The sequence below is a fragment of the Mytilus californianus genome, unplaced genomic scaffold (assembly GCF_021869535.1).
Source record: "Mytilus californianus isolate M0D057914Y unplaced genomic scaffold, xbMytCali1.0.p SCAF_14, whole genome shotgun sequence".
NCBI classification, from domain to species: domain Eukaryota; kingdom Metazoa; phylum Mollusca; class Bivalvia; order Mytilida; family Mytilidae; genus Mytilus; species Mytilus californianus.
Window position 1 is genome coordinate 30,311,122 of NW_026262626.1, and position 23,041 is coordinate 30,334,162.

Genomic DNA, 23,041 nt, shown 5'->3' on the forward strand with positions numbered 1-23,041 from the left:
TGGACATGATGATTGGCAATTTGCACAAAGTCGTCAGCAAGGATCCGGAAATTTGTTCACACAATTTTGGTCATTTTGAGATGACTTAAAAGTTGGTGCCCTCTTTTTCAAATTGTCGAAATCATACTACTACTAGTACTAGTCACTAGATTCATAGCAACAACGAACTTGTATTGACTGTTTCATCGCATTTATTTCATGAATTTTCTTACCATTTCCTAAAAACGCTCAAGAATAGTTTAGGGAAGGCAACAGTTTAAAATTGAAATGATTTTAATGACTGAAAATGGTAAATTTCTCACACATCGCTAACGTTTCTTTCGATTTTGAAGACGAAACTAAAACCGAAAGTTTTGCGACAATACTAAAGTACGAGTAATTCTGGATTCAATTCCAGGATACCTTTTGATTATCAAACTGACAGGAAATCACCTGCTTTTTAATTTTATTATACTACCGCAAAAAAATTTTTGAGGTCTTATATTGGTATGACGTTGGCGTCGACGTTGGCGTCGACGTCGTCGTCATCGTTGTCATCGTCCGAAGACACATTAGTTTTCGCACTCTAACTTTAGTTTAAGTTAATGGATCTCAATGAAATTTTACCATAAGGTTCAATACCACAAAAGGAAGGTGGGGATTGATTTTGGGGGTTATGGTACCAACAGTTAAGGAATTGGGGGCCAAAAAGGGGCCAAAAATAAGCATTTTTGTAACTTCTAGACATAACTTGTGTGTAAGTGTATGGATCTCTCTGACATTTTACCACAAGGTTCCATATCACAAAGGGAATGCTGGGATTGATTTTGGGGGTAATTGCCTCCAAATTTTAGGAATTAGGGGCCAAAAAGGGGCAAAAAACAAGCACTTTTCTAGTTTCATGACAATAACTTGTGTGTAAGTCTATAGATCTCTCTGACATTGTATCACAAGGTTCCATATCACAAAGGGAATGCTGGGATTGATTTTGGGGGTAATTGCCTCCAAATTTTAGGAATTAGGAGCCAAAAAGGGGCAAAAAACAAGCATTTTTCTAGTTTCCAGACAATAACTTGTGTGTAAGTGTATGGATCTTTATGAAATTGTACTACAAGGTTCCTTATCACAAAGGGAAAGCTGGGTTTGAGTTTGGGGGTAATTGCCCAAAAAGTTAAAGAATAAGGGTCCAAAAAGGGGCCAAAAAACACATTTTTCTAGTTTCCAGACAATAACTTGTTTTCAAGTGCATGGATCTCTCTGAATTTGTACTGCAAGGTACCATACCACAAAGGGAAGGCTGGGTTTGATTTTGGGGGTAATTCCCCCAAAATTTTAGTAATTAGGGGCCATAAAAGGGCAAAAAACAAGCATTTTTCTAGTTTCAGGACAATAACTTGTGTGTAAGTGTATGGATCTTTATGAAATTGTACTGCAAGGTTCAATATCACAAAGGGAAAGCTGGGTTTGAGTTTGGGGGTAATTGCCCTAAACGTTTAGGAATTTGGGGCCAAAAAGGGGCCAAAAAACAAGCATTTTTCTAGTTTCCAGACAATAACTGGTGTTCAAGTGTATGGATCTCTCTGAAATTGTACTGCAAGGTACCATACCACAAAGGGAAGGCTGGGATTGAGTTTGGGGTGATGAATCATAAGGGGGTTCAAAAAATTTGGAGGGGGATTTTTTTTTCCTTTTTTTTTCTTTAAAATTTTCCATTTTAAATTCGTTATTTCTGATTTATATATAAAAGCAAATAATAATGATATGGTTTGATTAGGTAAATTAAAAATTTTTAAGTTCTTAGACCACTTTCATTCTGTGTCAAAAACCTATGCTGTGTCAAATATTTAATTACAATCCAAATTCAGTGCTGTATCAAGCTTGAATGTTGTGTCCATACTTGCCCCAACTATTCAGGGTTCGACCTCTGCGGTCGTATCAAGCTGCGCCCCAGCGGAGCATTTTATTACCTTTAAAAGTGTTTGAATATAACAGATAATAGTTGCACTCATTTAATTTATAGTGCCTAACAAGATTTTGTGAGGTAGACGAAATTGACCTTAAAACGATCGTATTGTATGTTGATGTCCAAAAATAGGCAGATTGGACATATTTTTACTTTTTTTACTGACTTCTCTTGTTTGGGATTAATTGTAATTATAATATTATAATGAGACTGAGAAATGATTTTTTTTGGTTAAACAATAATTTTACCTGGCATAGCCGTGCGTAAAATGTATTTCAGCAATTCTCTTCGAAAAATGACTTGTTTAATGGAATAAAACATCTGATTTGTAAACTTTCTTTTTTTTCTCCGGTATAGCTATTCAAATGTAATTTATTGTCGAGCCTGCGACTTTTGTCGCAGAAAGCTCGACATATGGATAGTGATCCGGCGGCGGCGTTAGCTAACTTTTTAAAAGCTTTATATTTTAGAAGGTGGATGACCTGGATGCTTCATACTTTGTATATAGATGCCTCATGTTACGAAGTTTCCGTCAGTCACATGTTCAATATCCTTGACCTCATTTTCATGGTTCAGTGACTACTTGAAAAAAAAGTTAAGATTTTTTGTAATGTTACATTCTCTCTTATTATAAGTAATAGGATAACTATATTTGGTATGTGCGTACCTTACAAGGTCTTCATGCCCGTCAGACAGTTTTCACTTGACCTCTACCTTATTTCATGGATTAACAAGGTTAAGTTTTGGTGGTCAAGTCCATATCTCAGATACTATAAGCAATAGGTCTAGTATATTCGGTGTATGGAAGGACTGTAAGGTGTACATGTCCAACTGGCAGGTGTCATCTGACCTTGACCTCATTTTCATGGTTCAGTGGTTATAGTTAAGTTTTTGTGTTTTGGTCTATTTTTCTTATACTGTATGCAATATGTCTACTATATTTGGTGTATGGAATGATTGTAAGGTGTACATGTCTAGCTGGCAGGTTTCATCTGACCTTGACCTCATTTTCATGGTTCAGTGGTCAAAGTTAAGTTTTTGAGTTTTGGTCTTTTTTTCTAATACTATATGCAATAAGTTAACTATATTTGGTATATGGAAATATTTTATGATCTATATGTCGGTCGCACAGGTTTTATTTGACCTTGACCTCATTTTTACAGTTCATTGCTCAGTGTTAAGTTTTTGTGTTATGGTCTGTTTTTCTTAAACTATAAGCAATAGGTCAACTATATTTGTTGTATGGAATAATTGTTAGCTGTACATGTCTGCCTGGCATGGTTCATCTGACCTTGACCTCATTTTCATGGTTCATTGGTTAATGTTTAGTTTTTTGGTTAATGTTAAGTTTATGTGACAGTTGTAATAAAGCTTTATATTTAGGACTATCAACATAATATCAATGATTAATAAAGAAGGCGAGACATTTCAGCGTGTGCACTCTTGTCTACTCTATATGTGGAAAATTTTGTGAAAATATAAGAAGTGGCAATATTTACCTTTCATACCTTTAGTTTTATCGATAAAAAATAATATCAACTCGTCCAGTGTCCAGTTTGAAGGTAATAAGTCCCCTTCCGACGAAGTCGAAAGGGACTTTAAGTTTGCACTCCGTCCGTCTGTCCATCCGTCAGTCCGGCAAATCAGCTTTCCACACTTTTTTTCTTCGTTCTTGAAGATATTGATTTGATATTTGGTATATAGTTTTATCATGACAAGTTATTGATCAAGTTCAAATTTGTTCCAGTCTGATGATTTAGTCCAGAGTTATGGACCATAACTCTGGACCATATCTAATGTAAGAGTACTATGTTAAACCATATTTCTGTACAAAGGGAGACAACTCATTTTTTTTAAAAGGCATTCTTTGTTAAATTATTTGAAGAATTTTTTGGCAGGTTTGTTTGTTATTTAGTATAAACTAATTTTCTGAATGCTATAGATATAAAAAAAAATTATGATAATAATCTATTTTTATTAATGTATATATTTCAATATATTACATTGTGTAGATAAAAGTTGTTGACATTTTATAGATAAGTTACAAATCTATATTAGTTTGTAACAAACGAAAGAAAAAATATTTGGAACTATTAATTATATTTGATTATAATTTGAAAATAGATATACACTGTATTACTTTATATCTAATTTTAGAGAACTATTAATCATATCTAATGTTTTTTTCACTCATATATTCAGTTTTCCACACTGTTTTTAGTCATGCTTGAAGATATTGACATGATATTTACTTTTTGTTTACACCATGACAAGTTATAGAACAAGTTAGCATTTTGTTCCAGTAAAATGAATTTTTACCCGGTAGGGGACTATGTATTGCCATGCAATACTCTCAGAATGCTTGTTTAAGTTACTGTATACATTCATGCATGTCCTGATTTAATCAATATATGTGTATGAAAAAAAAAAAACAGTTTGAAGGTAAACTAATAATAACTTAATCCAATCAAATTGCGTAAGATTCAATAACAATGACCGGTCCACAACGAATAAAAATTTGTCAACCAAAAGGTTTGCTATAATTTCAAAAACATGTCGTTCTGTATTGCTATAGTTTTCGGATCTTTCATTTGCATATTTAAGGCAATAGAAAGTTTGGGCTTCAAAAGTCTACATAATAATTGACTTTATACAGAAAATACACCCTTTTAAAACATTTAATGTTTCACAAATAATACATGGATACAAAGTAAAATCATTTCTTAAAACACTGCAAAAAAAATCATATTGATTGGTATAGTGGTATTGTTATAAAGTGCGTTGAAATGAACCTTGGTATAGCAAACGTCGAATTCCCTCACAAAATGTTATCACACACAATAGCATGAAATCATTTTGCATTTTACGATTCAGTGTCTAATCTGCTGAAGACAATTTCAAGCATGCATATTACATGTAAATAAAGCACTTGTCAATTGCATGTTTAACACGTGAAAAATTACTGCATTTTTCTACATAAATTAAATTAAGTTTTAATTTTTATACGACCGCAAAAAAATTTTGAGGTCGTATATTGGTATGACGTTGGCGTCGTCGTCGTCGTCGTCGTCGTCGTCCGGCGTCGTCGTCCGAATACACAATGGTTTTCGCACTCTAACTTTAGTTTAAGTGAATGGATCTCTATGAAATTTTACCATAAGGTTCAATACCACAATAGGAAGGTGGGGATTGATTTTGGGGGTTATGGTACCAACAGTTAAGGAATTAGGGGCCAAAAAGGGGCCGAAAATAAGCATTTTTGTAACTTCCAGACATAACTTGTGTGTTAGCATATGGATCTCTTTGACATTGTACCACAAGATTCCATATCACAAAGGGTCAATGCTGGGATTGATTTTGGGGTTAATTGCCTCAAAATTTTAGGAATAAGGGGCCAAAAGGGGGCAAAAAACAAGCATTTTTCTAGTTTCATGACAATAACTTGTGTGTAAGTGTATGGATCTTTCTGAAATTTTACTACAAGGTTCCATTTCACAAAGGGAAAGCTGGAATTGAGTGTTGTGGTAATTGCCCAAAACGTCTAGTAATAAGGGGCCTAAAAGGGGGTTTAAAATAAGCATTTTTTAGTTTCTAGACAATAACTTGTGTTCAAGTGTATGGATCTCTCTAAAATTGTATTACAAGGTACCATACCACAAAGGCAAGGCTGTTATTGAGCTTGGTTTGGGGGGAAAGGGGGGTGGGGGTGATGAATCATAAGGGGGGCGGGGGTCAAAAAAGGGGTAATTTTTTTTTTTCCTTTTTTTTTGTTTAAAATTTACATTTTAAGTTAGTTATTTTTTATCACGAAGAGAAAGTAGGAATTGAGTTTTGGGGTTAATTGCTCAAACATTTATGAATAAGGGGCCAAATATTGGTCGAAAATAAGGATTTTTTTAGTTTGCAACAAAAACTTGTGTTCAAGTGTATGGATCTCTGTGAAATTGTATTGCAATGTACCATACCACAAATTGAAGGTTGTGATTGAGGTGGGGGATGATGAATCAAAAGGGGGTTGAAAAAATGTGTGGGGGGTAGGATTTTTTTTTTTCCTTTTTTTTTTCTTTAAAATTTTCCATTTAAAGATGGTTGTTTCAGATTTATATATGAAAGAAAATAATAATGATATGGTTATATATCATGAGGAATTGAAATTTAAAATTATGTATATTGGAAATTTAGGTTACATTGGAAAGTAATAATTGGCTTTAGGGGGGGGGGGGGGGGGGGTGGTTATGGCTCTAATGTTTAAGGAATAAGGGGAAAAAAGGTTAAAAAACAAGGGTTTCCATTTTAATAGACAAATAATTGAGTAAAGAACATTATTTAAAAGCAGTGTAAGGTTGGTAATTCAAACTCATTTAAATATCTCATCTACACTGCTTTTAAATTATGTAAATTGGAAATTTGCCAATAACTTTATTGTTAATAAATGCATTGGAAATTTGCCAACAATTTTAGTGTAATAAACTTCATTGGAAATTTGCCAATATAAAATTTTGCTGATGAAGGTTTTTTGTTTACCTTTAGCCTTGACTATGAAGTCATTTTCTATTTTTATAGCCTTATGATGTAGTTGAATTATTTAATACTTTTATGATGTGTTTAAATGGGGTTTTATCATGTTTATGGTTGCAAATTTATTATTTTAGTATAATAAACTCCATTTAAAATTTGCCAATAAAAAAAATTTTTGTTTATTTTTAGCTATGATTATGATGTCATTTTCTATTTTACTTTTATGGTTGCAAAGAAATTTTTATTTTTAGATATTACTGTTAAATAATGCTGATTAAGGTTTTTGCTATGTTTAGCCATGACTATGATGTCATTTTCTATTTTATTATCTGTTATGATGTATTTAAATGGGCTTTTATGGTTACAAAGGAATTTTATTTTTAGATATTACTATAAAATGTTGCTGATGCTGATTAAGGATTTTGTTTATTTTTAGCCATGACTATGATGTCATTTTCTATTTTAATACCTTTATGATGTCATTTCCATTTTTAGATATTACTGTTAAATGATGCTGATTAAGGGTTTTTTGCTATGTTTAGCCATGACAATGATGTCATTTTCTATTTTAATATCTTTATGATGTATTTAAATGGGCTTTTATGGTTACAAAGGAATTTTATTTTTAGATATTACTTTAAATGTTGCTGATTAAGGATTTTTGTTTATTTTTAGCCATGACTATGATGTCACTTTCTATTTTAATACCTTTATGATGTATTTAAATAGGCTCCCATGTATTTAGATTTTTGATTATTTATACATGTTACCAAATTGGTCCACATTGAACAAAAACGGTCCAAATTTCAACTTTATTACATTACATCAAACATTGAATTCTACATATTCTTTGATATATTGAAATTAACAAACAATTTAGTTTATGGATATTCCACCATAATAGGTAAATTAAATTTTTTCCAGTTCTTACACCACATTCATCCTGTGTCAGAAACCTATGCTGTGTCAAATATTTAATGACAATCCAAAGTCATAGCTGTATCAAGCTTGAATTTTGTGTCCATACTTGCCCCAACTGTTCAGGGTTCGACCTCTGCGGTCGTATCAAGCTGCGCCCCAGCGAAGCATTTTATTAAATCAGAATTGACGACTGTTTTTGCTGAAAGTAATTAAATAATGAAAACAGTTGTCATGGAATTTTAATTTCTTTATGGTAATAGTTCTGAGCTTGTTATCACTGATAGATGTGAACTAGATATCATTGAGATGGGAGCCATCTCTGTGGGCCCTGCTGTGAATAATGTGTGGTAACAAATTTGTATCTTTATCATTGGACATGGGGATGTCAACTGAAACCAAAGTTTTTGACCTTGACCTTTGACCTAGGAAGTTGTACATAAATGATGACACACCCTCTGGTGTTGGTTTATATACCTGTCAAGTATAAATTTTGAAATCATAACAGTTCTCAAGATATAGAGCGGACACGATCTTTACCATAGGACATGGGGTTGTCAACTAAAACCAAAGTTTTTTACCTTGACCTTTGACCTAGGAAGTTGTACATACATTATGACACACCCTCTGGTGTTGGTTAATATACATGTCAAGTATAATCTTTGAAATCATAATGGTTCTCTAGATATAGAGCGGACACAATTTGTTACGGATGGACGGACGGACGAACAGACGGACAGACAGACAGACAGACAGACAGACAGACTGATCGCCATTCAGCAGGGCCCTAATTAAAAACACAGGTAAAAAATTATTAGTGATCATTAGCCAATATTTCCCGGAGGCATTAATATAGTTATATGAGGGCCCTCAGGATTATCATACTATACTGGAGTGGCAGTTTTATTACAGGAAAGGGATTACAAAACAAAAACCAGTGCAAAATGGCGAATAAGAAACCCAATCTCAATGAAATGACCGAAATTATTTCTGGAAAAAAATAAAATTTGTCCTAATATAATATAATATAAAATCCCAATATTTCGTTTAGGACAAAAAGCTTTCAGTTTAGGTCATGACTGGCAAATATGACTGTTTCTGGACCTTGGTCATCAGTCATGTGCCTTATGGTACGGGCTGATTAAAAAGTCAATTAACTTCAAAATCATAATATCTACTTACACCAAACTTTATATTTATGGTTAATAATGTTTATTCTTCTTATATATATTTTCTTTGTGCTTCAAAAACACCGTTTTAATGTCCTCAGTGCCAAAACATTGTTCCTAGTGTACTAAGAAGTCCTTTGTGGTATTTCTATGCACCACCATTTGAAAGCCAGAAGATAAATCTGATTTCATTCGTGTTTCATAATCAGCTTGAAAACTTCCAGTTTTTATACGACCGCGGTCGTATATTGGTATGACGTTGTCTAACTTTAGTTTAAGTGAATGGATCTCTTTGAAATTTTACCATAAGGTTCAATACCACAAAAGGAAGGTTGGGATTGATTTTGGGGGTTATGGTACCAACAGTTAAGGAATTAGGGGCCAAAAAGGGGCCAAAAATAAGCATTTTCTAGTTTCCAGACAATAACTGTGGAACGGTGTATGGATCTCTCTGAAATTATACTACAAGTTTCCATACCACAAAGGGATGGTTAGGATTTGCTTTGGGGGGTTATGGCTCAAACCGTTTAGGAATTAGGGGCAAAAAAGGGGGAAAAACAAGGTTGTCCTGGTTAATGGACAAATACTTTAGTACAAAACATAATTTAAAGCAGTGTAAGGGAGGAAAATCAAATACATCATTGAAATTATCTCCCTTACACTGCTTTTAAATTATGTATAAAGTAATGGTTAATGAACAATTAAGATATTTTAAAACAGTGTAAGGGAGGTAATCCAAATACAACGTTTTGGTTACTTCCCTTACACTGCTTTTAAATTATGTTTAAAGAAATGCATATTTATAAAGGAAGACCAGTAAAAATATCTGCAAATGTTGCATCTTTTTTTTTTACAAAAAAATCCATATGAAAGATTTGACACTATATTTTAAATTCTATTATAAAATAGATTAAGTTAGCACTATGGTAAATTTAAATGGGTAATTATGGTTGCAAACTCCATTGGAAATTTGAATTGAGATTATGACCATATCTTGAGGGAAAAAATTTTTTGGGGGGAAAAAAGGGGGGGGGTAAAAAGAAATTGTGGGGGGTCAATTTTTCTCATTTCAGATTTCAGAAATTAAAAAGAATTATTCTTCAAATATTTTTTTTTTTCTTCAAATTTCAAATATTGAAAAATTTCAAGAAGTAATCTTTAATTGCACAGTATGGCGCTTTAGATTTGTAAAATCTGTGACCACATTTATTTATTTGTTATGCCGAATCTAACCGTGTTTTTAGATTTTTAATTTTGGGTCCAGTTTTCAAATTGGTCTACATTAAGGTCCAAAGGGTCCAAAATTAAACTTTGTTTGATTTCAACAAAAATTGAATATATGGGGTTCTTTGATATGCTGAATCTAACCATGTATTTAGATTTTTTATTTGTGGACCCCGCTATCAAATTGGTTCATATTGAGGTCAAAAGGGTCCAAAATAAAACTTCGTTTGATTTCATCAAAAACTGAATTATTGGGGTTCTTTGATATGCCAAATATAACCATGTATTTAGATTTTTAATTTTGGGTCCTGTTTTTTAAATTGGTCTACATTAAGGTCCAAAGGGTCCAAAATTAAAGTTAGTTTGATTTTAACAAAAATTGAATTCTTGGGGTTCTATGATATGCTGAATCTAAACATGTGTTTAGATTTTTGATTATGGGCCCAGTTTTCAAGTTGGTCCAAGTTGGGGTCCAAAATTAAACTTTGTTTGATTTCAACAAAAATTGAATATATGGGGTTCTTTGATATGCTGAATCTAAACATGTATTTAGATTTTAGATTTTTGGCCCAGTTTTCAAGTTGGTCCATGTTGGGGTCCAAAATTAAACTTCTTGATTTCAACAAAAATTGAATTCTTGGGGTTCTTTGATATGCTGAATCTAACCATGTATTTAGATTTTTTATTTGTGGGCCCGCTATCAGATAGGTTCATATTGAGGTCAAAAGGGTCCAAAATTAAACTTTGTTTGATTTCATCAAAAATTGTCCTAATGGGGTTCTTTGATATGCCAAATCTAACCGTGTTTTTAGATTTTTAATTTTGGGTCCCGTTTTTTAAATTGGTCCAATTAAGGTCCAAAGGGTCCAAAATTAAACTTAGTTTGATTTTAACAAAAATTGAATTCTGGGGGTTCTTTGATATGCTGATTCTAAACATGTGTTTAGATTTTTGATTATGGGCCCAGTTTTCAAGTTGGGCCAAGTTGGGGTTCAAAATTAAACTTTTTTTGATTTCAACAAAAATTGAATATATGGGGTTCTTTGATATGCTGAATCTAACCATGTATTTAGATTTTTTATTTGTGGGCCCCACTTATCAAATTGGTTCATATTGAGGTCAAAAGGGTCCAAAATTAAACTTTGTTTGATTTCATCAAAAATTGAATTATTGGGGTTCTTTGATATTCCAAATCTAACCGTGTATTAAGATTTTTAATTTTGGGTCCTGTTTTTTAAATTGGTCTACATTAAGGTCCAAAGGGTCCAAAATTAAACTTTGTTTGATTTCAACAAAAATTGAATATATGTGGTTCTTTGATATGCTGAATCTAACCATGTATTTAGATTTTTTATTTGTGGACCCCGCTATCAAATTGGTTCATATTGAGGTCAAAAGGGTCCAAAATAAAACTTCGTTTGATTTCATCAAAAACTGAATTATTGGGGTTCTTTGATATGCCAAATATAACCATGTATTTAGATTTTTAATTTTGGGTCCTGTTTTTTAAATTGGTCTACATTAAGGTCCAAAGGGTCCAAAATTAAAGTTAGTTTGATTTTAACAAAAATTGAATTCTTGGGGTTCTATGATATGCTGAATCTAAACATGTGTTTAGATTTTTGATTATGGGCCCAGTTTTCAAGTTGGTCCAAGTTGGGGTCCAAAATTAAACTTTGTTTGATTTCAACAAAAATTGAATATATGGGGTTCTTTGATATGCTGAATCTAAACATGTATTTAGATTTTAGATTTTTGGCCCAGTATTCAAGTTGGTCCAAGTTGGGGTCCAAAATTAAACTTTGTTTGATTTCAACAAAAATTGAATTCTTGGGGTTCTTTGATATGCTGAATCTAACCATGTATTTAGATTTTTTATTTGTGGGCCCGCTATCAGATTGGTTCATATTGAGGTCAAAAGGGTCCAAAATTAAACTTTGTTTGATTTCATCAAAAATTGTCCTAATGGGGTTCTTTGATATGCCAAATCTAACCGTGTTTTTAGATTTTTAATTTTGGGTCCCGTTTTTTAAATTGGTCCAATTTAGGTCCAAAGGGTCCAAAATTAAACTTAGTTTGATTTTAACAAAAATTGAATTCTGGGGGTTCTTTGATATGCTGATTCTAAACATGTGTTTAGATTTTTGATTATGGGCCCGGTTTTCAAGTTGGGCCAAGTTGGGGTTCAAAATTAAACTTTTTTTGATTTCAACAAAAATTGAATATATGGGGTTCTTTGATATGCTGAATCTAACCATGTATTTAGATTTTTTATTTGTGGGCCCCACTTATCAAATTGGTTCATATTGAGGTCAAAAGGGTTCAAAATTAAACTTTGTTTGATTTCATCAAAAATTGAATTATTGGGGTTCTTTGATATTCCAAATCTAACCGTGTATTAAGATTTTTAATTTTGGGTCCTGTTTTTTAAATTGGTCTACATTAAGGTCCAAAGGGTCCAAAATTTAACTTAGTTTGATTTTAACAAAAATTGAATTCTTTGGGTTCTTTAATATGCTGAATCTAAACATGTGTTTAGATTTTTGATTATGGGCCCAGTTTTCAAGTTTGTCCAAGTTGGGGTCCAAAATTAAACTTTGTTTGATTTCAACAAAAATTGAATATATGGGGTTCTTTGATATGCTGAATCTAACCATGTATTTTGATTTTGGACATTGGACCATAGTAGGTAAATTAAAAAAATTCAAGTTCTTAGACCACATTCTTTCTGTGTCAGAAACCTATGCTGTGTCAAATATTTAATCACAATCCAAATTCAGAGCTGTATCAAGCTTGAATGTTGTGTCCATACTTGCCCCAACTGTTCAGGGTTCGACCTCTGCGGTCGTATCAAGCTGCGCCCAGCGAAGCATTTTATTCAAAAATGAAAGTAGCATGATTTATTCCTAAGGACTTTGCACTCTTAGACTCATTACAAAACAGTTACAAAATTGTATGCAGTTCATACAGCAAAACCTTTGCTAGAGGTTCGTCTATATAGTGACCTCCAGTATGAATTTGACAGATTAAAATTAAAAGATTTCAGCTCCCTAATTCTAAAATTTGACGGAAATTGTGTGAAAAAATTTCTGGAATCTTTGACCTCATATGTTAATATACCTAGTTATTGACCTATCAAAATTCTTCTGCATAGCTCTGTGACCTGATGACTTGAATGCCTTATTTCCGTCTGGTCAAGTAAGGTCACCCAAGCTGTGCAGTATAACAAACATATACAGACTTGATTGTTCAATAACTATTTCAAAGAAATGAAATTTGTTGCAATTGGCAGAGGACAGGTGGTAAGCCCTTTGTTTTTATTTTTTTTCAATAACATTTAATTAGCTCATATCAAAGTAACTTACTCACATGTTTGTATTTTTTCAGATTGGTTTCAATGCTGAACATTCATGGTAAGTCAACATTATAAAAAATGAATGCATTAGAAGTAGAAGTTTTGAAATTGTTCAAATTTGATTGTTGATTTTCGTATTTTACTCTGGTTAAATATGCTGCCTACTTTATGGAAATTTGTAGTAAGCTTTTCAAAATTTAAGCTGTTTTTAATAGCAAAAATGTGTAGATTTTTCCCATTTGGAAAGTGAATATATATGAATAATCCTTTTTAAGAATGTTTTAGTCAAGCCTCTGGTTTCTGCTCATTCTGACAAAAGCCATGGTGCCAGGGTAGTGATTTTAGTTGGTTGAGTTGGTTGACCCCCAGTTTTTGGTGGGGTTCGTGTTGCTTAGTCTTTAGTTTTCTATGTTGTGTCATCTGTACTATTATTTGTCTGTTTGTCTTTTTATTTTTTTGCCATTGCGTTGTCAGTTTATTTTCGATCTATGAGTTTGACTGTCCCTCTGGTATCTTTCGTCCCTCTTTAGTTGATTGAAATGTACAAATTAGTGTAATTTAATCAATCACCATTAGGATATTTATGTTATTTGTTTGACAGATCAATGTAATCCATCATCATTTGGGTAGTCATTTAAGTTGATGGAAATGTACATATATACACTAATGAGATAGGAACCCAACAACACACAAACCAGAAAAGACATCTATAGGTTAACATGGTCTTTAACAATAGGGAAAGTGTCAATCAGGGCTTCCAAAATTATTTTTAGCCAGCCGGACATTTTATACATTATCCCGATTTTAATCCCTTAAGACTAAATAAACAAAAGGAAATTATGGTAATCAGTTGCCGAGTTGGCCATCCCAATGATTGATATTTAAAAAAAAACGATATTAAACTTTCTTTGATTCAAATTCGAAGTTCTGACGTAAACTGTTAAATTGGTAGTGCATCATCCGAAGTGTGCAACATCAGCGTACTTATATCTGCCTTAGACTCTTTATTTGTGCAAAATAACGTTGTCAAAAACTTTACTTTCGTTTTTAAATCTGAAACCGGATGTTATCTTGACAATGGTAAAACATGGACCAGAGACGGATACGTAAATTCCGTGTACGTTTGCAAAGCATGAATGAGTGTAAGTAGCTCATTCTACGTTATTTCTTCCAGAAAATATTCGAAATAAACGTGAGATAAAGGTATCAATGACAATTTAAGAATTTTTTAAAGAAATTAGGATGCATAATTAAATTTCACACCTGCGCACATGCACATGCGCACACGTGTACTAGTTCAAACAAAGACATGTCTCTGGTTCAAACAACGTGGTTATGACGATTTTTCATTTTCACCTCTTTAATTTTTTCATGAAATCTTATTTGTAAATGTATTTCTGATAATTTAAATCTTTTTGACTATTAAAATTAATTAAATGCAAACCGGTGAAATGTAAGAAAATAACTTTGAATAGACCGATCAATGTCCGGTTCAAAATAGTTTACCTGTCACCTGAACAGGTAAATTTCAGCTGTTTGACAACTAATTAGCCTTGATTAAAATGAGAAGGTATTAAAGTAGGGGTTGTTTTGATAGTACTTAATGATCATGTCACTTTTATGACCGGAAATGTGTGGCTGTTAAAGGCAAACGGTTGGGTCAAAAAGATCGCGAATTATGTTAAAATGACCGTCTCTTAAAAAAAGCCTTGAAATCTAAAAAGTAGATGACCGTTTCGTGCTTTGCCCAGCCGGACTTTTACCAGACATTATACAAATGTCCGGAATATATGACCATTTTGGAAGCCTTGGTGTCAATACCATATGTCAAGCTCTAAGTTGTCCCAAGTCTAGACAAATTTTGAATGGGTGAGACTGACTAGCATAGATCTACAATCAACACCAAATTCTTTGAAGAAAAAAACCCATAGATTTACAACTAGAGACAACCACTGACAAGAACAATTTATAATACTGGTACTAAAATTTAGTCAATTTACTGAATAGACATCATATGATATGAGCAAGGATCCAGAAATGTTTTCATACAATTTTGGTAATTTTGAGAAGACTTGAAAGTTGGGGTCCAAATTTATACGACTGCAAAAAATTTTGTGGTCGTATATTGGTATGACGTTGGCGTCGTCGTCGTTGTCCGAAGACACATTGGTTTTCGCACTCTAACTTTAGTTTAAGTGAATGGATCTCTATGAAATTTTACCATAAGGTTCAATACCACAAAAGGACGGTTGGGATTGATTTTGGGTTTTAAGAACCAACAGTTAAGGAATTAGGGGCTAAAAACTTGAAAAAGGGGCCAAAAACAAGCATTTTTGTAACTTCCAGACATTACTTGTGTGTTAGTGTATGGATCTCTCTGACATAATGTACCACAAGGTTCCATATCACAAAGGGAAAGCTGGGATTGATTTTGGGGGTAATTGCCTCAAAATTTTAGGAATTAGGGGCCAGAAAAGGGGCAAAAAACATGCATTTTTCTAGTTTCATGATAATAACTTGTGTTCAAGTGTATGGATCTCTCTGAAATTGTACTGCAAGGTACCATACCACAAAGGGAAGGCTGGGATTGATTTTGGGGGTAATTGCCTTAAAGTTTTAGGAATTACAGGACAATAACTTGTGTGTAAGTGTATGGATCTTTATGAAATTGTACTACAAGGTTCCATATCACAAAGGGAAAGCTGGGTTTGAGTTTGGGGGTAATTGCATTAAACGTTTAGGAATTTGGGGCCAAAAAGGGTCCAAAAAGCAAGCATTTTTCTAGTTTCCAGACAATAACTTGTGTTCAAGTGTATGGATCTCTCTGAAATTGTACTGGCTGGGATTGAGTTTGGGGGTTATGAATCATAAGGGGGTTCAAAAAATTTGGGGGAGGGATTTTTTTTTCTTTAAAATTTTCCTTTTTAAATTGGTTATTTCTGATTTATATATAAAAGCAAATAATAATGATATGGTTTGAATAGGTAAATTAAAATTTTTTAAAGTTCTTAGACCACATTCATTCTGTGTCAGAAACCTATGCTGTGTCAAATATTTAATCACAATCCAAATGCAGTGCTGTATCAAGCTTGAATGTTGTGTCCATACTTGCCCCAGCTGTTCAGGGTTCGACCTCTGCGGTCGTATCAAGCCCAGCGAAGCATTTTATTTCAAACTGTCTAAATTATTCATTGATTCATGGCATCAACTAACTTGTACTGACAGTTTCATTGCATTTACTTCATCAAGTTTCTTACCATTTTTCTAAAAACATTCAAGAACACGGTATGGAAAGCAACAGTTTAAAATTGAAATTATTTTTATGACTTAAAACGGTTAATTTCTCAGGAAATGCTATCACTTCTTTCAATTTTGAAGTTGAAAATAAAAACCTAAAGTTTCAAGTTAATACTAAATTACTGAGGATTCTGGATTCATTTACGTGATTATCAAATGACAGCAAATCATTGTAGATATTTTATTACCTGTAAAAGTGTTTGAATATAACTTATAATAGTTTCACTCTTTTCATCTAGCATGAAATCATTTTGCATTTTATGCTTAAGTGTTTAATATGAAGAAGACAATTTCATGCATGCGTATTTCATAGTTAGTAAAGCACACGTTTGACTCATGCTAAATTACCCCTTTCCACGTAATTCAAAAATGGCCGAACAGTTTAGGAAAAAGGGGCCAAAAACAATACTTTTCTAATACTTTGTATAAGTTGCGTATTTCTTGACCAATTCAACGGGGTTTAATTCAAAGGCAGGAAATTATTGGGGTTTTTTGATATGCTGAATCTAACCATGTATTTAGATTTTGGATAATGCCAGGGCCCCGTTTTTAAATTGGTCCAAAGGGTCCAAAATTAAACTTTTTCCATTTAAAAAAAATCATTGAATCAGAACTGGCGATTGTTTTGTCTGAAATGTTATTAAATAAAGAAGTGATTTTATTACGTATTATGGTATACCGTTGTCCGTCCGTCGTCAACATGTCGGACATTAACTCAAAAACTCTTTAACCAATTTGCATAAAACTTTAGTGAATTGTTTTTATCTATTGACATGAGCGCCCTTTCGATTTTTATAAATTTAAGATTTTACGTTTCCGAGTTACAGGGTTTTATTCATAAAAAAAGGGGGATTTTCCAGTTTTCAGACAAAAACTCAAAAAATGCTTTCAGCAGTTCTTTTGAAACTTTGGTGAATTGTTTATATCTAGTGATGTAAGCTCCCTTTAGAATTTTATAAATTTTACATTTTACATTTTTGAGTTATGGGGTTTTATTCATTAGAGGGGGGATTTTCCAGTTTTTGGACAATAACTCAAAAATGCTGTCAGCAATTCTCATGAAACTTTGGTGAATTGTTTATATCTATTGATGTAAGCTCCTTTTTGATTTTCATAAAATTCTAATATGACATTGAGAATTAATTGAACTTTATTTGTTTATAGTCTGAGAACAGATTTACTAAGTATTGCGCAATAGCACAGTGTATTGCACAACAGCAAGAAATCTTTAATTGAATATAAATTCAATTCATATAACCAATTTCAAGTTCTTTGACTACAATAATTCAGAAACCTATATGTCAAATATTTAATCACAATCCAAATTCAGACCTGTATCAAGCTTGAATATTGTGTCCATTTTTGTCCCAACTGTTCAGGGTTGGACCTCTGTGGGCGTATCCAGCTGCGCTCAGCGAAGCAGTGTTTTATAGCCGTATAATGTGATGGTGTTGTCGTTGTCGGCATCGTCCTCTTAAGAAGACATTTGGGTTTCGAGACAATGACTTAAGTATAATTGTATGGCCCAAACCGTTTAAGAATTAGGGGTAAACAAACTAGGATTTTCTGGTTTCTGGACAACAACTTGAGTATAAGTCCATATATGGATCTCTATGAAATTGTGTCACAAGGTTCCATACCAAAAAAAAAACCTTGGGATTGATTTTGGGGGTTATGGCCCTAATAGTTTAGGAAAAAGGGGCCAGATTTGAAAATTGAAATCACTTTTGTTGAATGGTGATCTTTTTCTTATAAAACATCTTATGATAAGAGATAGTTATAATTTATTGGAAGAATCATTATAAATTATGATATATATTTTTGTTGTTAGATTTTTTTCTAATAGAGTCTGTAAGATTTTAACAACAGCTGTTTTGTTCCTTGCTTTGTGATGTTTATAATACCTCTAGTGTTTAATAGTTTTTGGTATACCTGTGTTGTAGTTTAAAAATAAACTACTAGTTGCTTTTGTATAAATTTAAAAAAAAAATGAAATTGTAAAAATTGTTTTTTAAATACATAATAAATAGATAGTTAAACATACATGGTAATTTGAATGAATGGAGAATGACTGTTGAAGTTAAACTTTACTACAAACAGGGCGGATGCACCAATTATGGCCCATCTCTGGGAGTTTTCCTTGAGTGAAGAATTCCAGATGGGGTATGACTTTTGCAATTTTATTTATTTTTTGCAACATATGTTTTAAGCTACTGTTTTGATTGAACAAATAATGATTTTTTTTTTTTCAATAATTATAATAAAAACAAATCAGATGAAGATTTCTAATATAGATAGTAGTATAGAAACTATTTGGTTTTTTCAGAAAAGTAGCCTTTAGCAAATGCTGCTAGTTGTATAATATTTCTTTTTAATTTGTCTAACATTAACATGCATATCAAATATGCCTGCAATTAAGACCTGAAGCTCTATAAATATCAGATTTAATATCTGAAACTATATTTGATATCTATTTTCTCAACTTTAGCATGATTTCCTGTTCTCATTTCTAAATACCACCAGTCAACATAATTAATCATCTATATCACTATTCTAAAACAGTAGTGATTTCTTTTGTGCAAACAATATTTTATTCAGTAAACCACAGAATTCAGCAAGACTAATAGACACAAATGTTCAGAAACAGCATCTCCAAAAGACAATATTAATTGCATTAAGACAAGTAAGCAGTTATAATTTGACACAGAATGTCAACTACTGAAACAAATAAGATATCGAAATCATTCAAGTGGGGAAAATATTTAAAATTTGGTTATCAGAGCTTCAAAAAATGTGGGTTATGGAAGTTTGCAAAATGTGATGAATTGTGTACTTCAGAATAGAAAATAAACTACACAGTTTTGCTACATATCTTTTAATCTAGATTACAGATTGTAATATGTTTGAATACAAAAGGTGCTAGATAGTCACAATTTAACATATTTTGCAACGGCAAGAAGCAAAGGGAGCATGGCTTTTACTTGCAGGTGTGTTTTGGTGCTTCTAACAGCATGTGTTGTGTTTTTTTGTACTTAGTACCCAGCATTGATATAGTATAGTTGTAGTTAATTTGAAGTTGTATACAGTTATAGAAAAAAAAAGTTCAATGTCTGGGTGTTTAGTACAAAAGCTGTGGGATATTTTACTTTTCTTGCAAATAAATGTCCCATACATATTATGTAAACAGGGCTGATGCACCTATCATGGGACACCTGTGGGAAGTAGTTACAGCTGATGACAGAGACTATGGGTAAATACAGTTCTCTATTCTTATGAAACACTAGTCACCTGTAATTACAAAATGCTGATACAATGGAAGAGGTCTTTTCTTTTAGATTATGATAATTGACATGATTGAGTGATTTATTTTCTGACCAGAAAATTGCCATCATTTTGTGTCTGTCATCTTTAAAGAGGCATTAGCTGCCAAATTCATGTCCACTGAAGTGACTCAAACTTTAAAATTTTATTTATAACATACAGTAAGGATATCAGAATTACAACATTTCCATACAATAAACGATGCATGAAATCATAAACATTATCAATATTTTAGGACTGTACTCCATCGAATTTACAATCTACATGACCTCCGAGAGGATAGTTAATAGGTTTAAAACTTGTGATATAAATATAAACAGTTAAATATATCTTTTCATGTGCATAGTATCATAGTATAATGACAATGTTTCTGTTTGATTTCATATTCTTTTCAATAACTGAACATGCTAAGCACATATGCAATCATCTTCAACTGGGGTGAAGTAATAAGTTGCATGCAAATGGATTTAATGAGGTGGAATTATTGTCTATTGGAATCATAGCTAATGCTCCTTTTAGAATTTATTAGGACTTGTTTTGCAACTGCATAATGGTATGGCAGCCGTCATCCGAAAACATTTGGTTTCCAGACAATAACGACTATAAGTGTATGGATCTCTATGAAATTGTATCACAAGGTTCCATAAGACAAAGGGAAGGTGTGGATTGATAATGAGGGTTATAGCCCTAACCCTTAAGAATTTTTGGCCAAAAATAGACCTGAAAAGCAAACATTTTTTCTGGTTTCCAGACAACAACTTGAGTATAAGTGTATGGATTTGTATGAAATTGTACCACAAGGTTCCATAGCACAAAGGGAAGGTTGGATTGAATTTGGGGGTTATGGCCATATATCAGCTTAGGAATTAGGGGCCAAAAAGGGGTAAAAAACAAGCTATTTTTATACGACCGCAAAAATTTGGCGGTCGTATATTGGTATGACGTTGGCGTCGTCGTCATCCGAAGACACATTAGTTTTCGCACTATAACTTTAGTTTAAGTGAATGGATCTCTATGAAATTTTACCATAAGGTTCAATACCACAAAAAGAAGGTCGGGATTGATTTTGGGGGTTATGGTACCAATACTTAAGGAATTAGGGGCCAAAAAGGGGCCAAAAATAAGCATTTTTGTAACTTCCAGACAATAACTTGTGTGTAAGTGTATGGATCTCTCTGACATTGTACCACAAAGTTCCATATTACAAAGGGAATGCTGGGATTGATTTTGAGAGTAATTGCTTCAAAATTTTAGGAATTAGGGGCCAAAAAAGGGGCAAGAAACAAGCTTTTTTCTAGTTTCATGACAATAACTTGTGTGTAAGTGTTTGGATATTTCTGAAATTGTACTACAAGGTTCCATATCACAAAGGGAAAGCTGGAATTGATTTTGGGGGTAATTGCCCGAAACGTTTAGGAATTGGGGGCCAAAAAGGGGCCAAAAATAAGCATTTTTCTAGTTTCCAGACAATAACTTGTGTTCAGGTGTATGGATCTCTCTGAAATTGTACTTCAAGGTACCATACCACAAAGGGAAGGCTGGGATTGATTTTGATGGTAATTGCCTCAATATTTTAGGAATTAGGGGCCAAAAAGGGGCAAAAAACAAGCATTTTTCTAGTTTCAGGACAATAACTTGTGTGTAAGTGTATGGATCTTTCTTAAATTGTACTACAAGGTTCCATATCACAAAGGGAAAGCTGGGTTTGAGTTTGAGGGTAATTGCCCTAAATGTTTAGGAATTTGGGGCCAAAAAACACATTTTTCTAGTTTCCAGACAATTACTTGTGTTCAAGTGTATGGATCTCTCTGAAATTGTACTGCAAGGTACCATACCACAAAGGGAAGGCTGGGATTGAGTTTGGGGGTGATGAATCATAAGGGGGTTCAAAAAATTTGGGGGGAGGGAATTTTTTTTCCTTTTTTTTTCTTTAAAATTTTCCATTTTAAATTGGTTATTTCTGATTTATATTTAAAAGCAAATAATAATGATATGGTAGGAGATACACACCAAACAGGATGTGTAAATTATTATATAATAAGTATTGTGCAATAGCAAGAAATTTTCAATTGCATAGTATTGCACAATAGCAAGAAATCTTCAATTGTACAGTATTGCGCAATAGCAAGAAATTTTCAATTGCACAGTATTGCGCAATAGCAAGAAATATCCAATAGCACAATATTGCGCAATAGTAAGAAATTGTCAATGGTACAGTATTGAGCAATAGCAAGAAATATTCAATGCACAGTATTGTGCAAAAGAAGATACTTCGTATAAATTGCTTATTTCTTGACCAATTTCAATGGGGTTTTATTCTTGAATTCTTGGGGTTCTTTAATATGCTGAATCTAACCGTGTATTAAGTTTTTGGATTTTGGGCCCCGTTTTTAAATTGGTCCACATTGAGGTCCAAAGGGTCCAAAATTAAACTTTTGTTTGATTTCATCAAAAATTGAATTATTGGGGTTCTTTGATATGCCAAATCTAACCGTGTATTTAGATTCTTAATTTTTGGTTCCGTTTTCAAATTGGTCTACATTAAGGTCCAAAGGTTCCAAAATTAAACTTAGTTTGATTTTAACAAAAATTGAATTCTTAGGGTTCTTTGATATGCTGAATCTAAACATGTATTTAGATTTTTGATTATGGGCCCAGTTTTCAAGTTGGTCCAAATCGGGGTCCAAAATTAAACTTTGTTTGATTTCAACAAAAATTGAATATATGGGGTTCTTTGATATGCTGATTCTAACCATGTATTTAGATTTTTGATTTTTGGGCCCCGTTATCAACTTTGTCCACATTGAGGTCAAAAGGGTCCAAAATTAAACTTTGTTTGATTTCATCAAAAATTGAATTCTTGGGGTTCTTTGATATGCTGAATCTAACCATTATTTAGATTTTGGATATTGGACCATAATAGGTGAATGTCCAATTTAAAATTTTTAAGTTCTTAGACCACATTGATTCTGTGTCAGAAACCTATGCTGTGTCAAATATTTAATCACAATCCAAATTCAGAGCTGTATCAAGCTTGAATGTTGTGTCCATACTTGCCCCAACTGTTCAGGGTTTGACCTCTGCGGTCATATCAAGCTGCGCCCTGCGGAGCATTTTATTTAAACTTTGTTTGAAAATGACTTATATATTCAAACAATTATAAACAATTTATTTGTGTGTTTTTGTACTGTTACTTTTTGTCCTATCAAATTTGTGACTTTCTGTCCTCTGACATTCTGTCCGCTTACCTACTTTAATACTTTTTAGATTAAAAATAAGAAAATGGATTTGAAATAA

At 32.7% G+C, this 23,041-nt stretch overlaps 1 protein-coding gene and 1 long non-coding RNA gene across 6 annotated transcripts in view; both read left to right on the forward strand.

Annotated features, from left to right (window-relative positions):
* LOC127724656 (carnitine O-palmitoyltransferase 1, liver isoform-like) overlaps positions 1–23,041 on the forward strand; it is a 212,107-nt gene that overhangs the window by 123,596 nt on the left and 65,470 nt on the right. For 3 of the 4 annotated variants that reach the window (XM_052231687.1, XM_052231689.1, XM_052231686.1), the window contains 2 exons: positions 13,159–13,184; positions 18,524–18,586. In XM_052231687.1, the coding sequence (XP_052087647.1) occupies positions 13,159–13,184; positions 18,524–18,586 (89 nt within the window). Of the gene's footprint in view, positions 1–13,158; positions 13,185–18,523; positions 18,587–19,610; positions 19,674–23,041 lie in introns of all 4 variants that reach the window. The other variant, XM_052231688.1, reaches the window with a different exon arrangement.
* LOC127724797 (uncharacterized) lies at positions 9,177–12,657 on the forward strand. Of its 2 annotated transcripts, none has more exons than XR_007992704.1 (3): positions 9,177–10,106; positions 10,627–11,297; positions 11,820–12,657. It is a non-coding gene; the product is annotated as an uncharacterized LOC127724797 (long non-coding RNA). The 2 variants fall into 2 exon arrangements; XR_007992705.1 differs by having other exon boundaries at positions 10,627–11,025.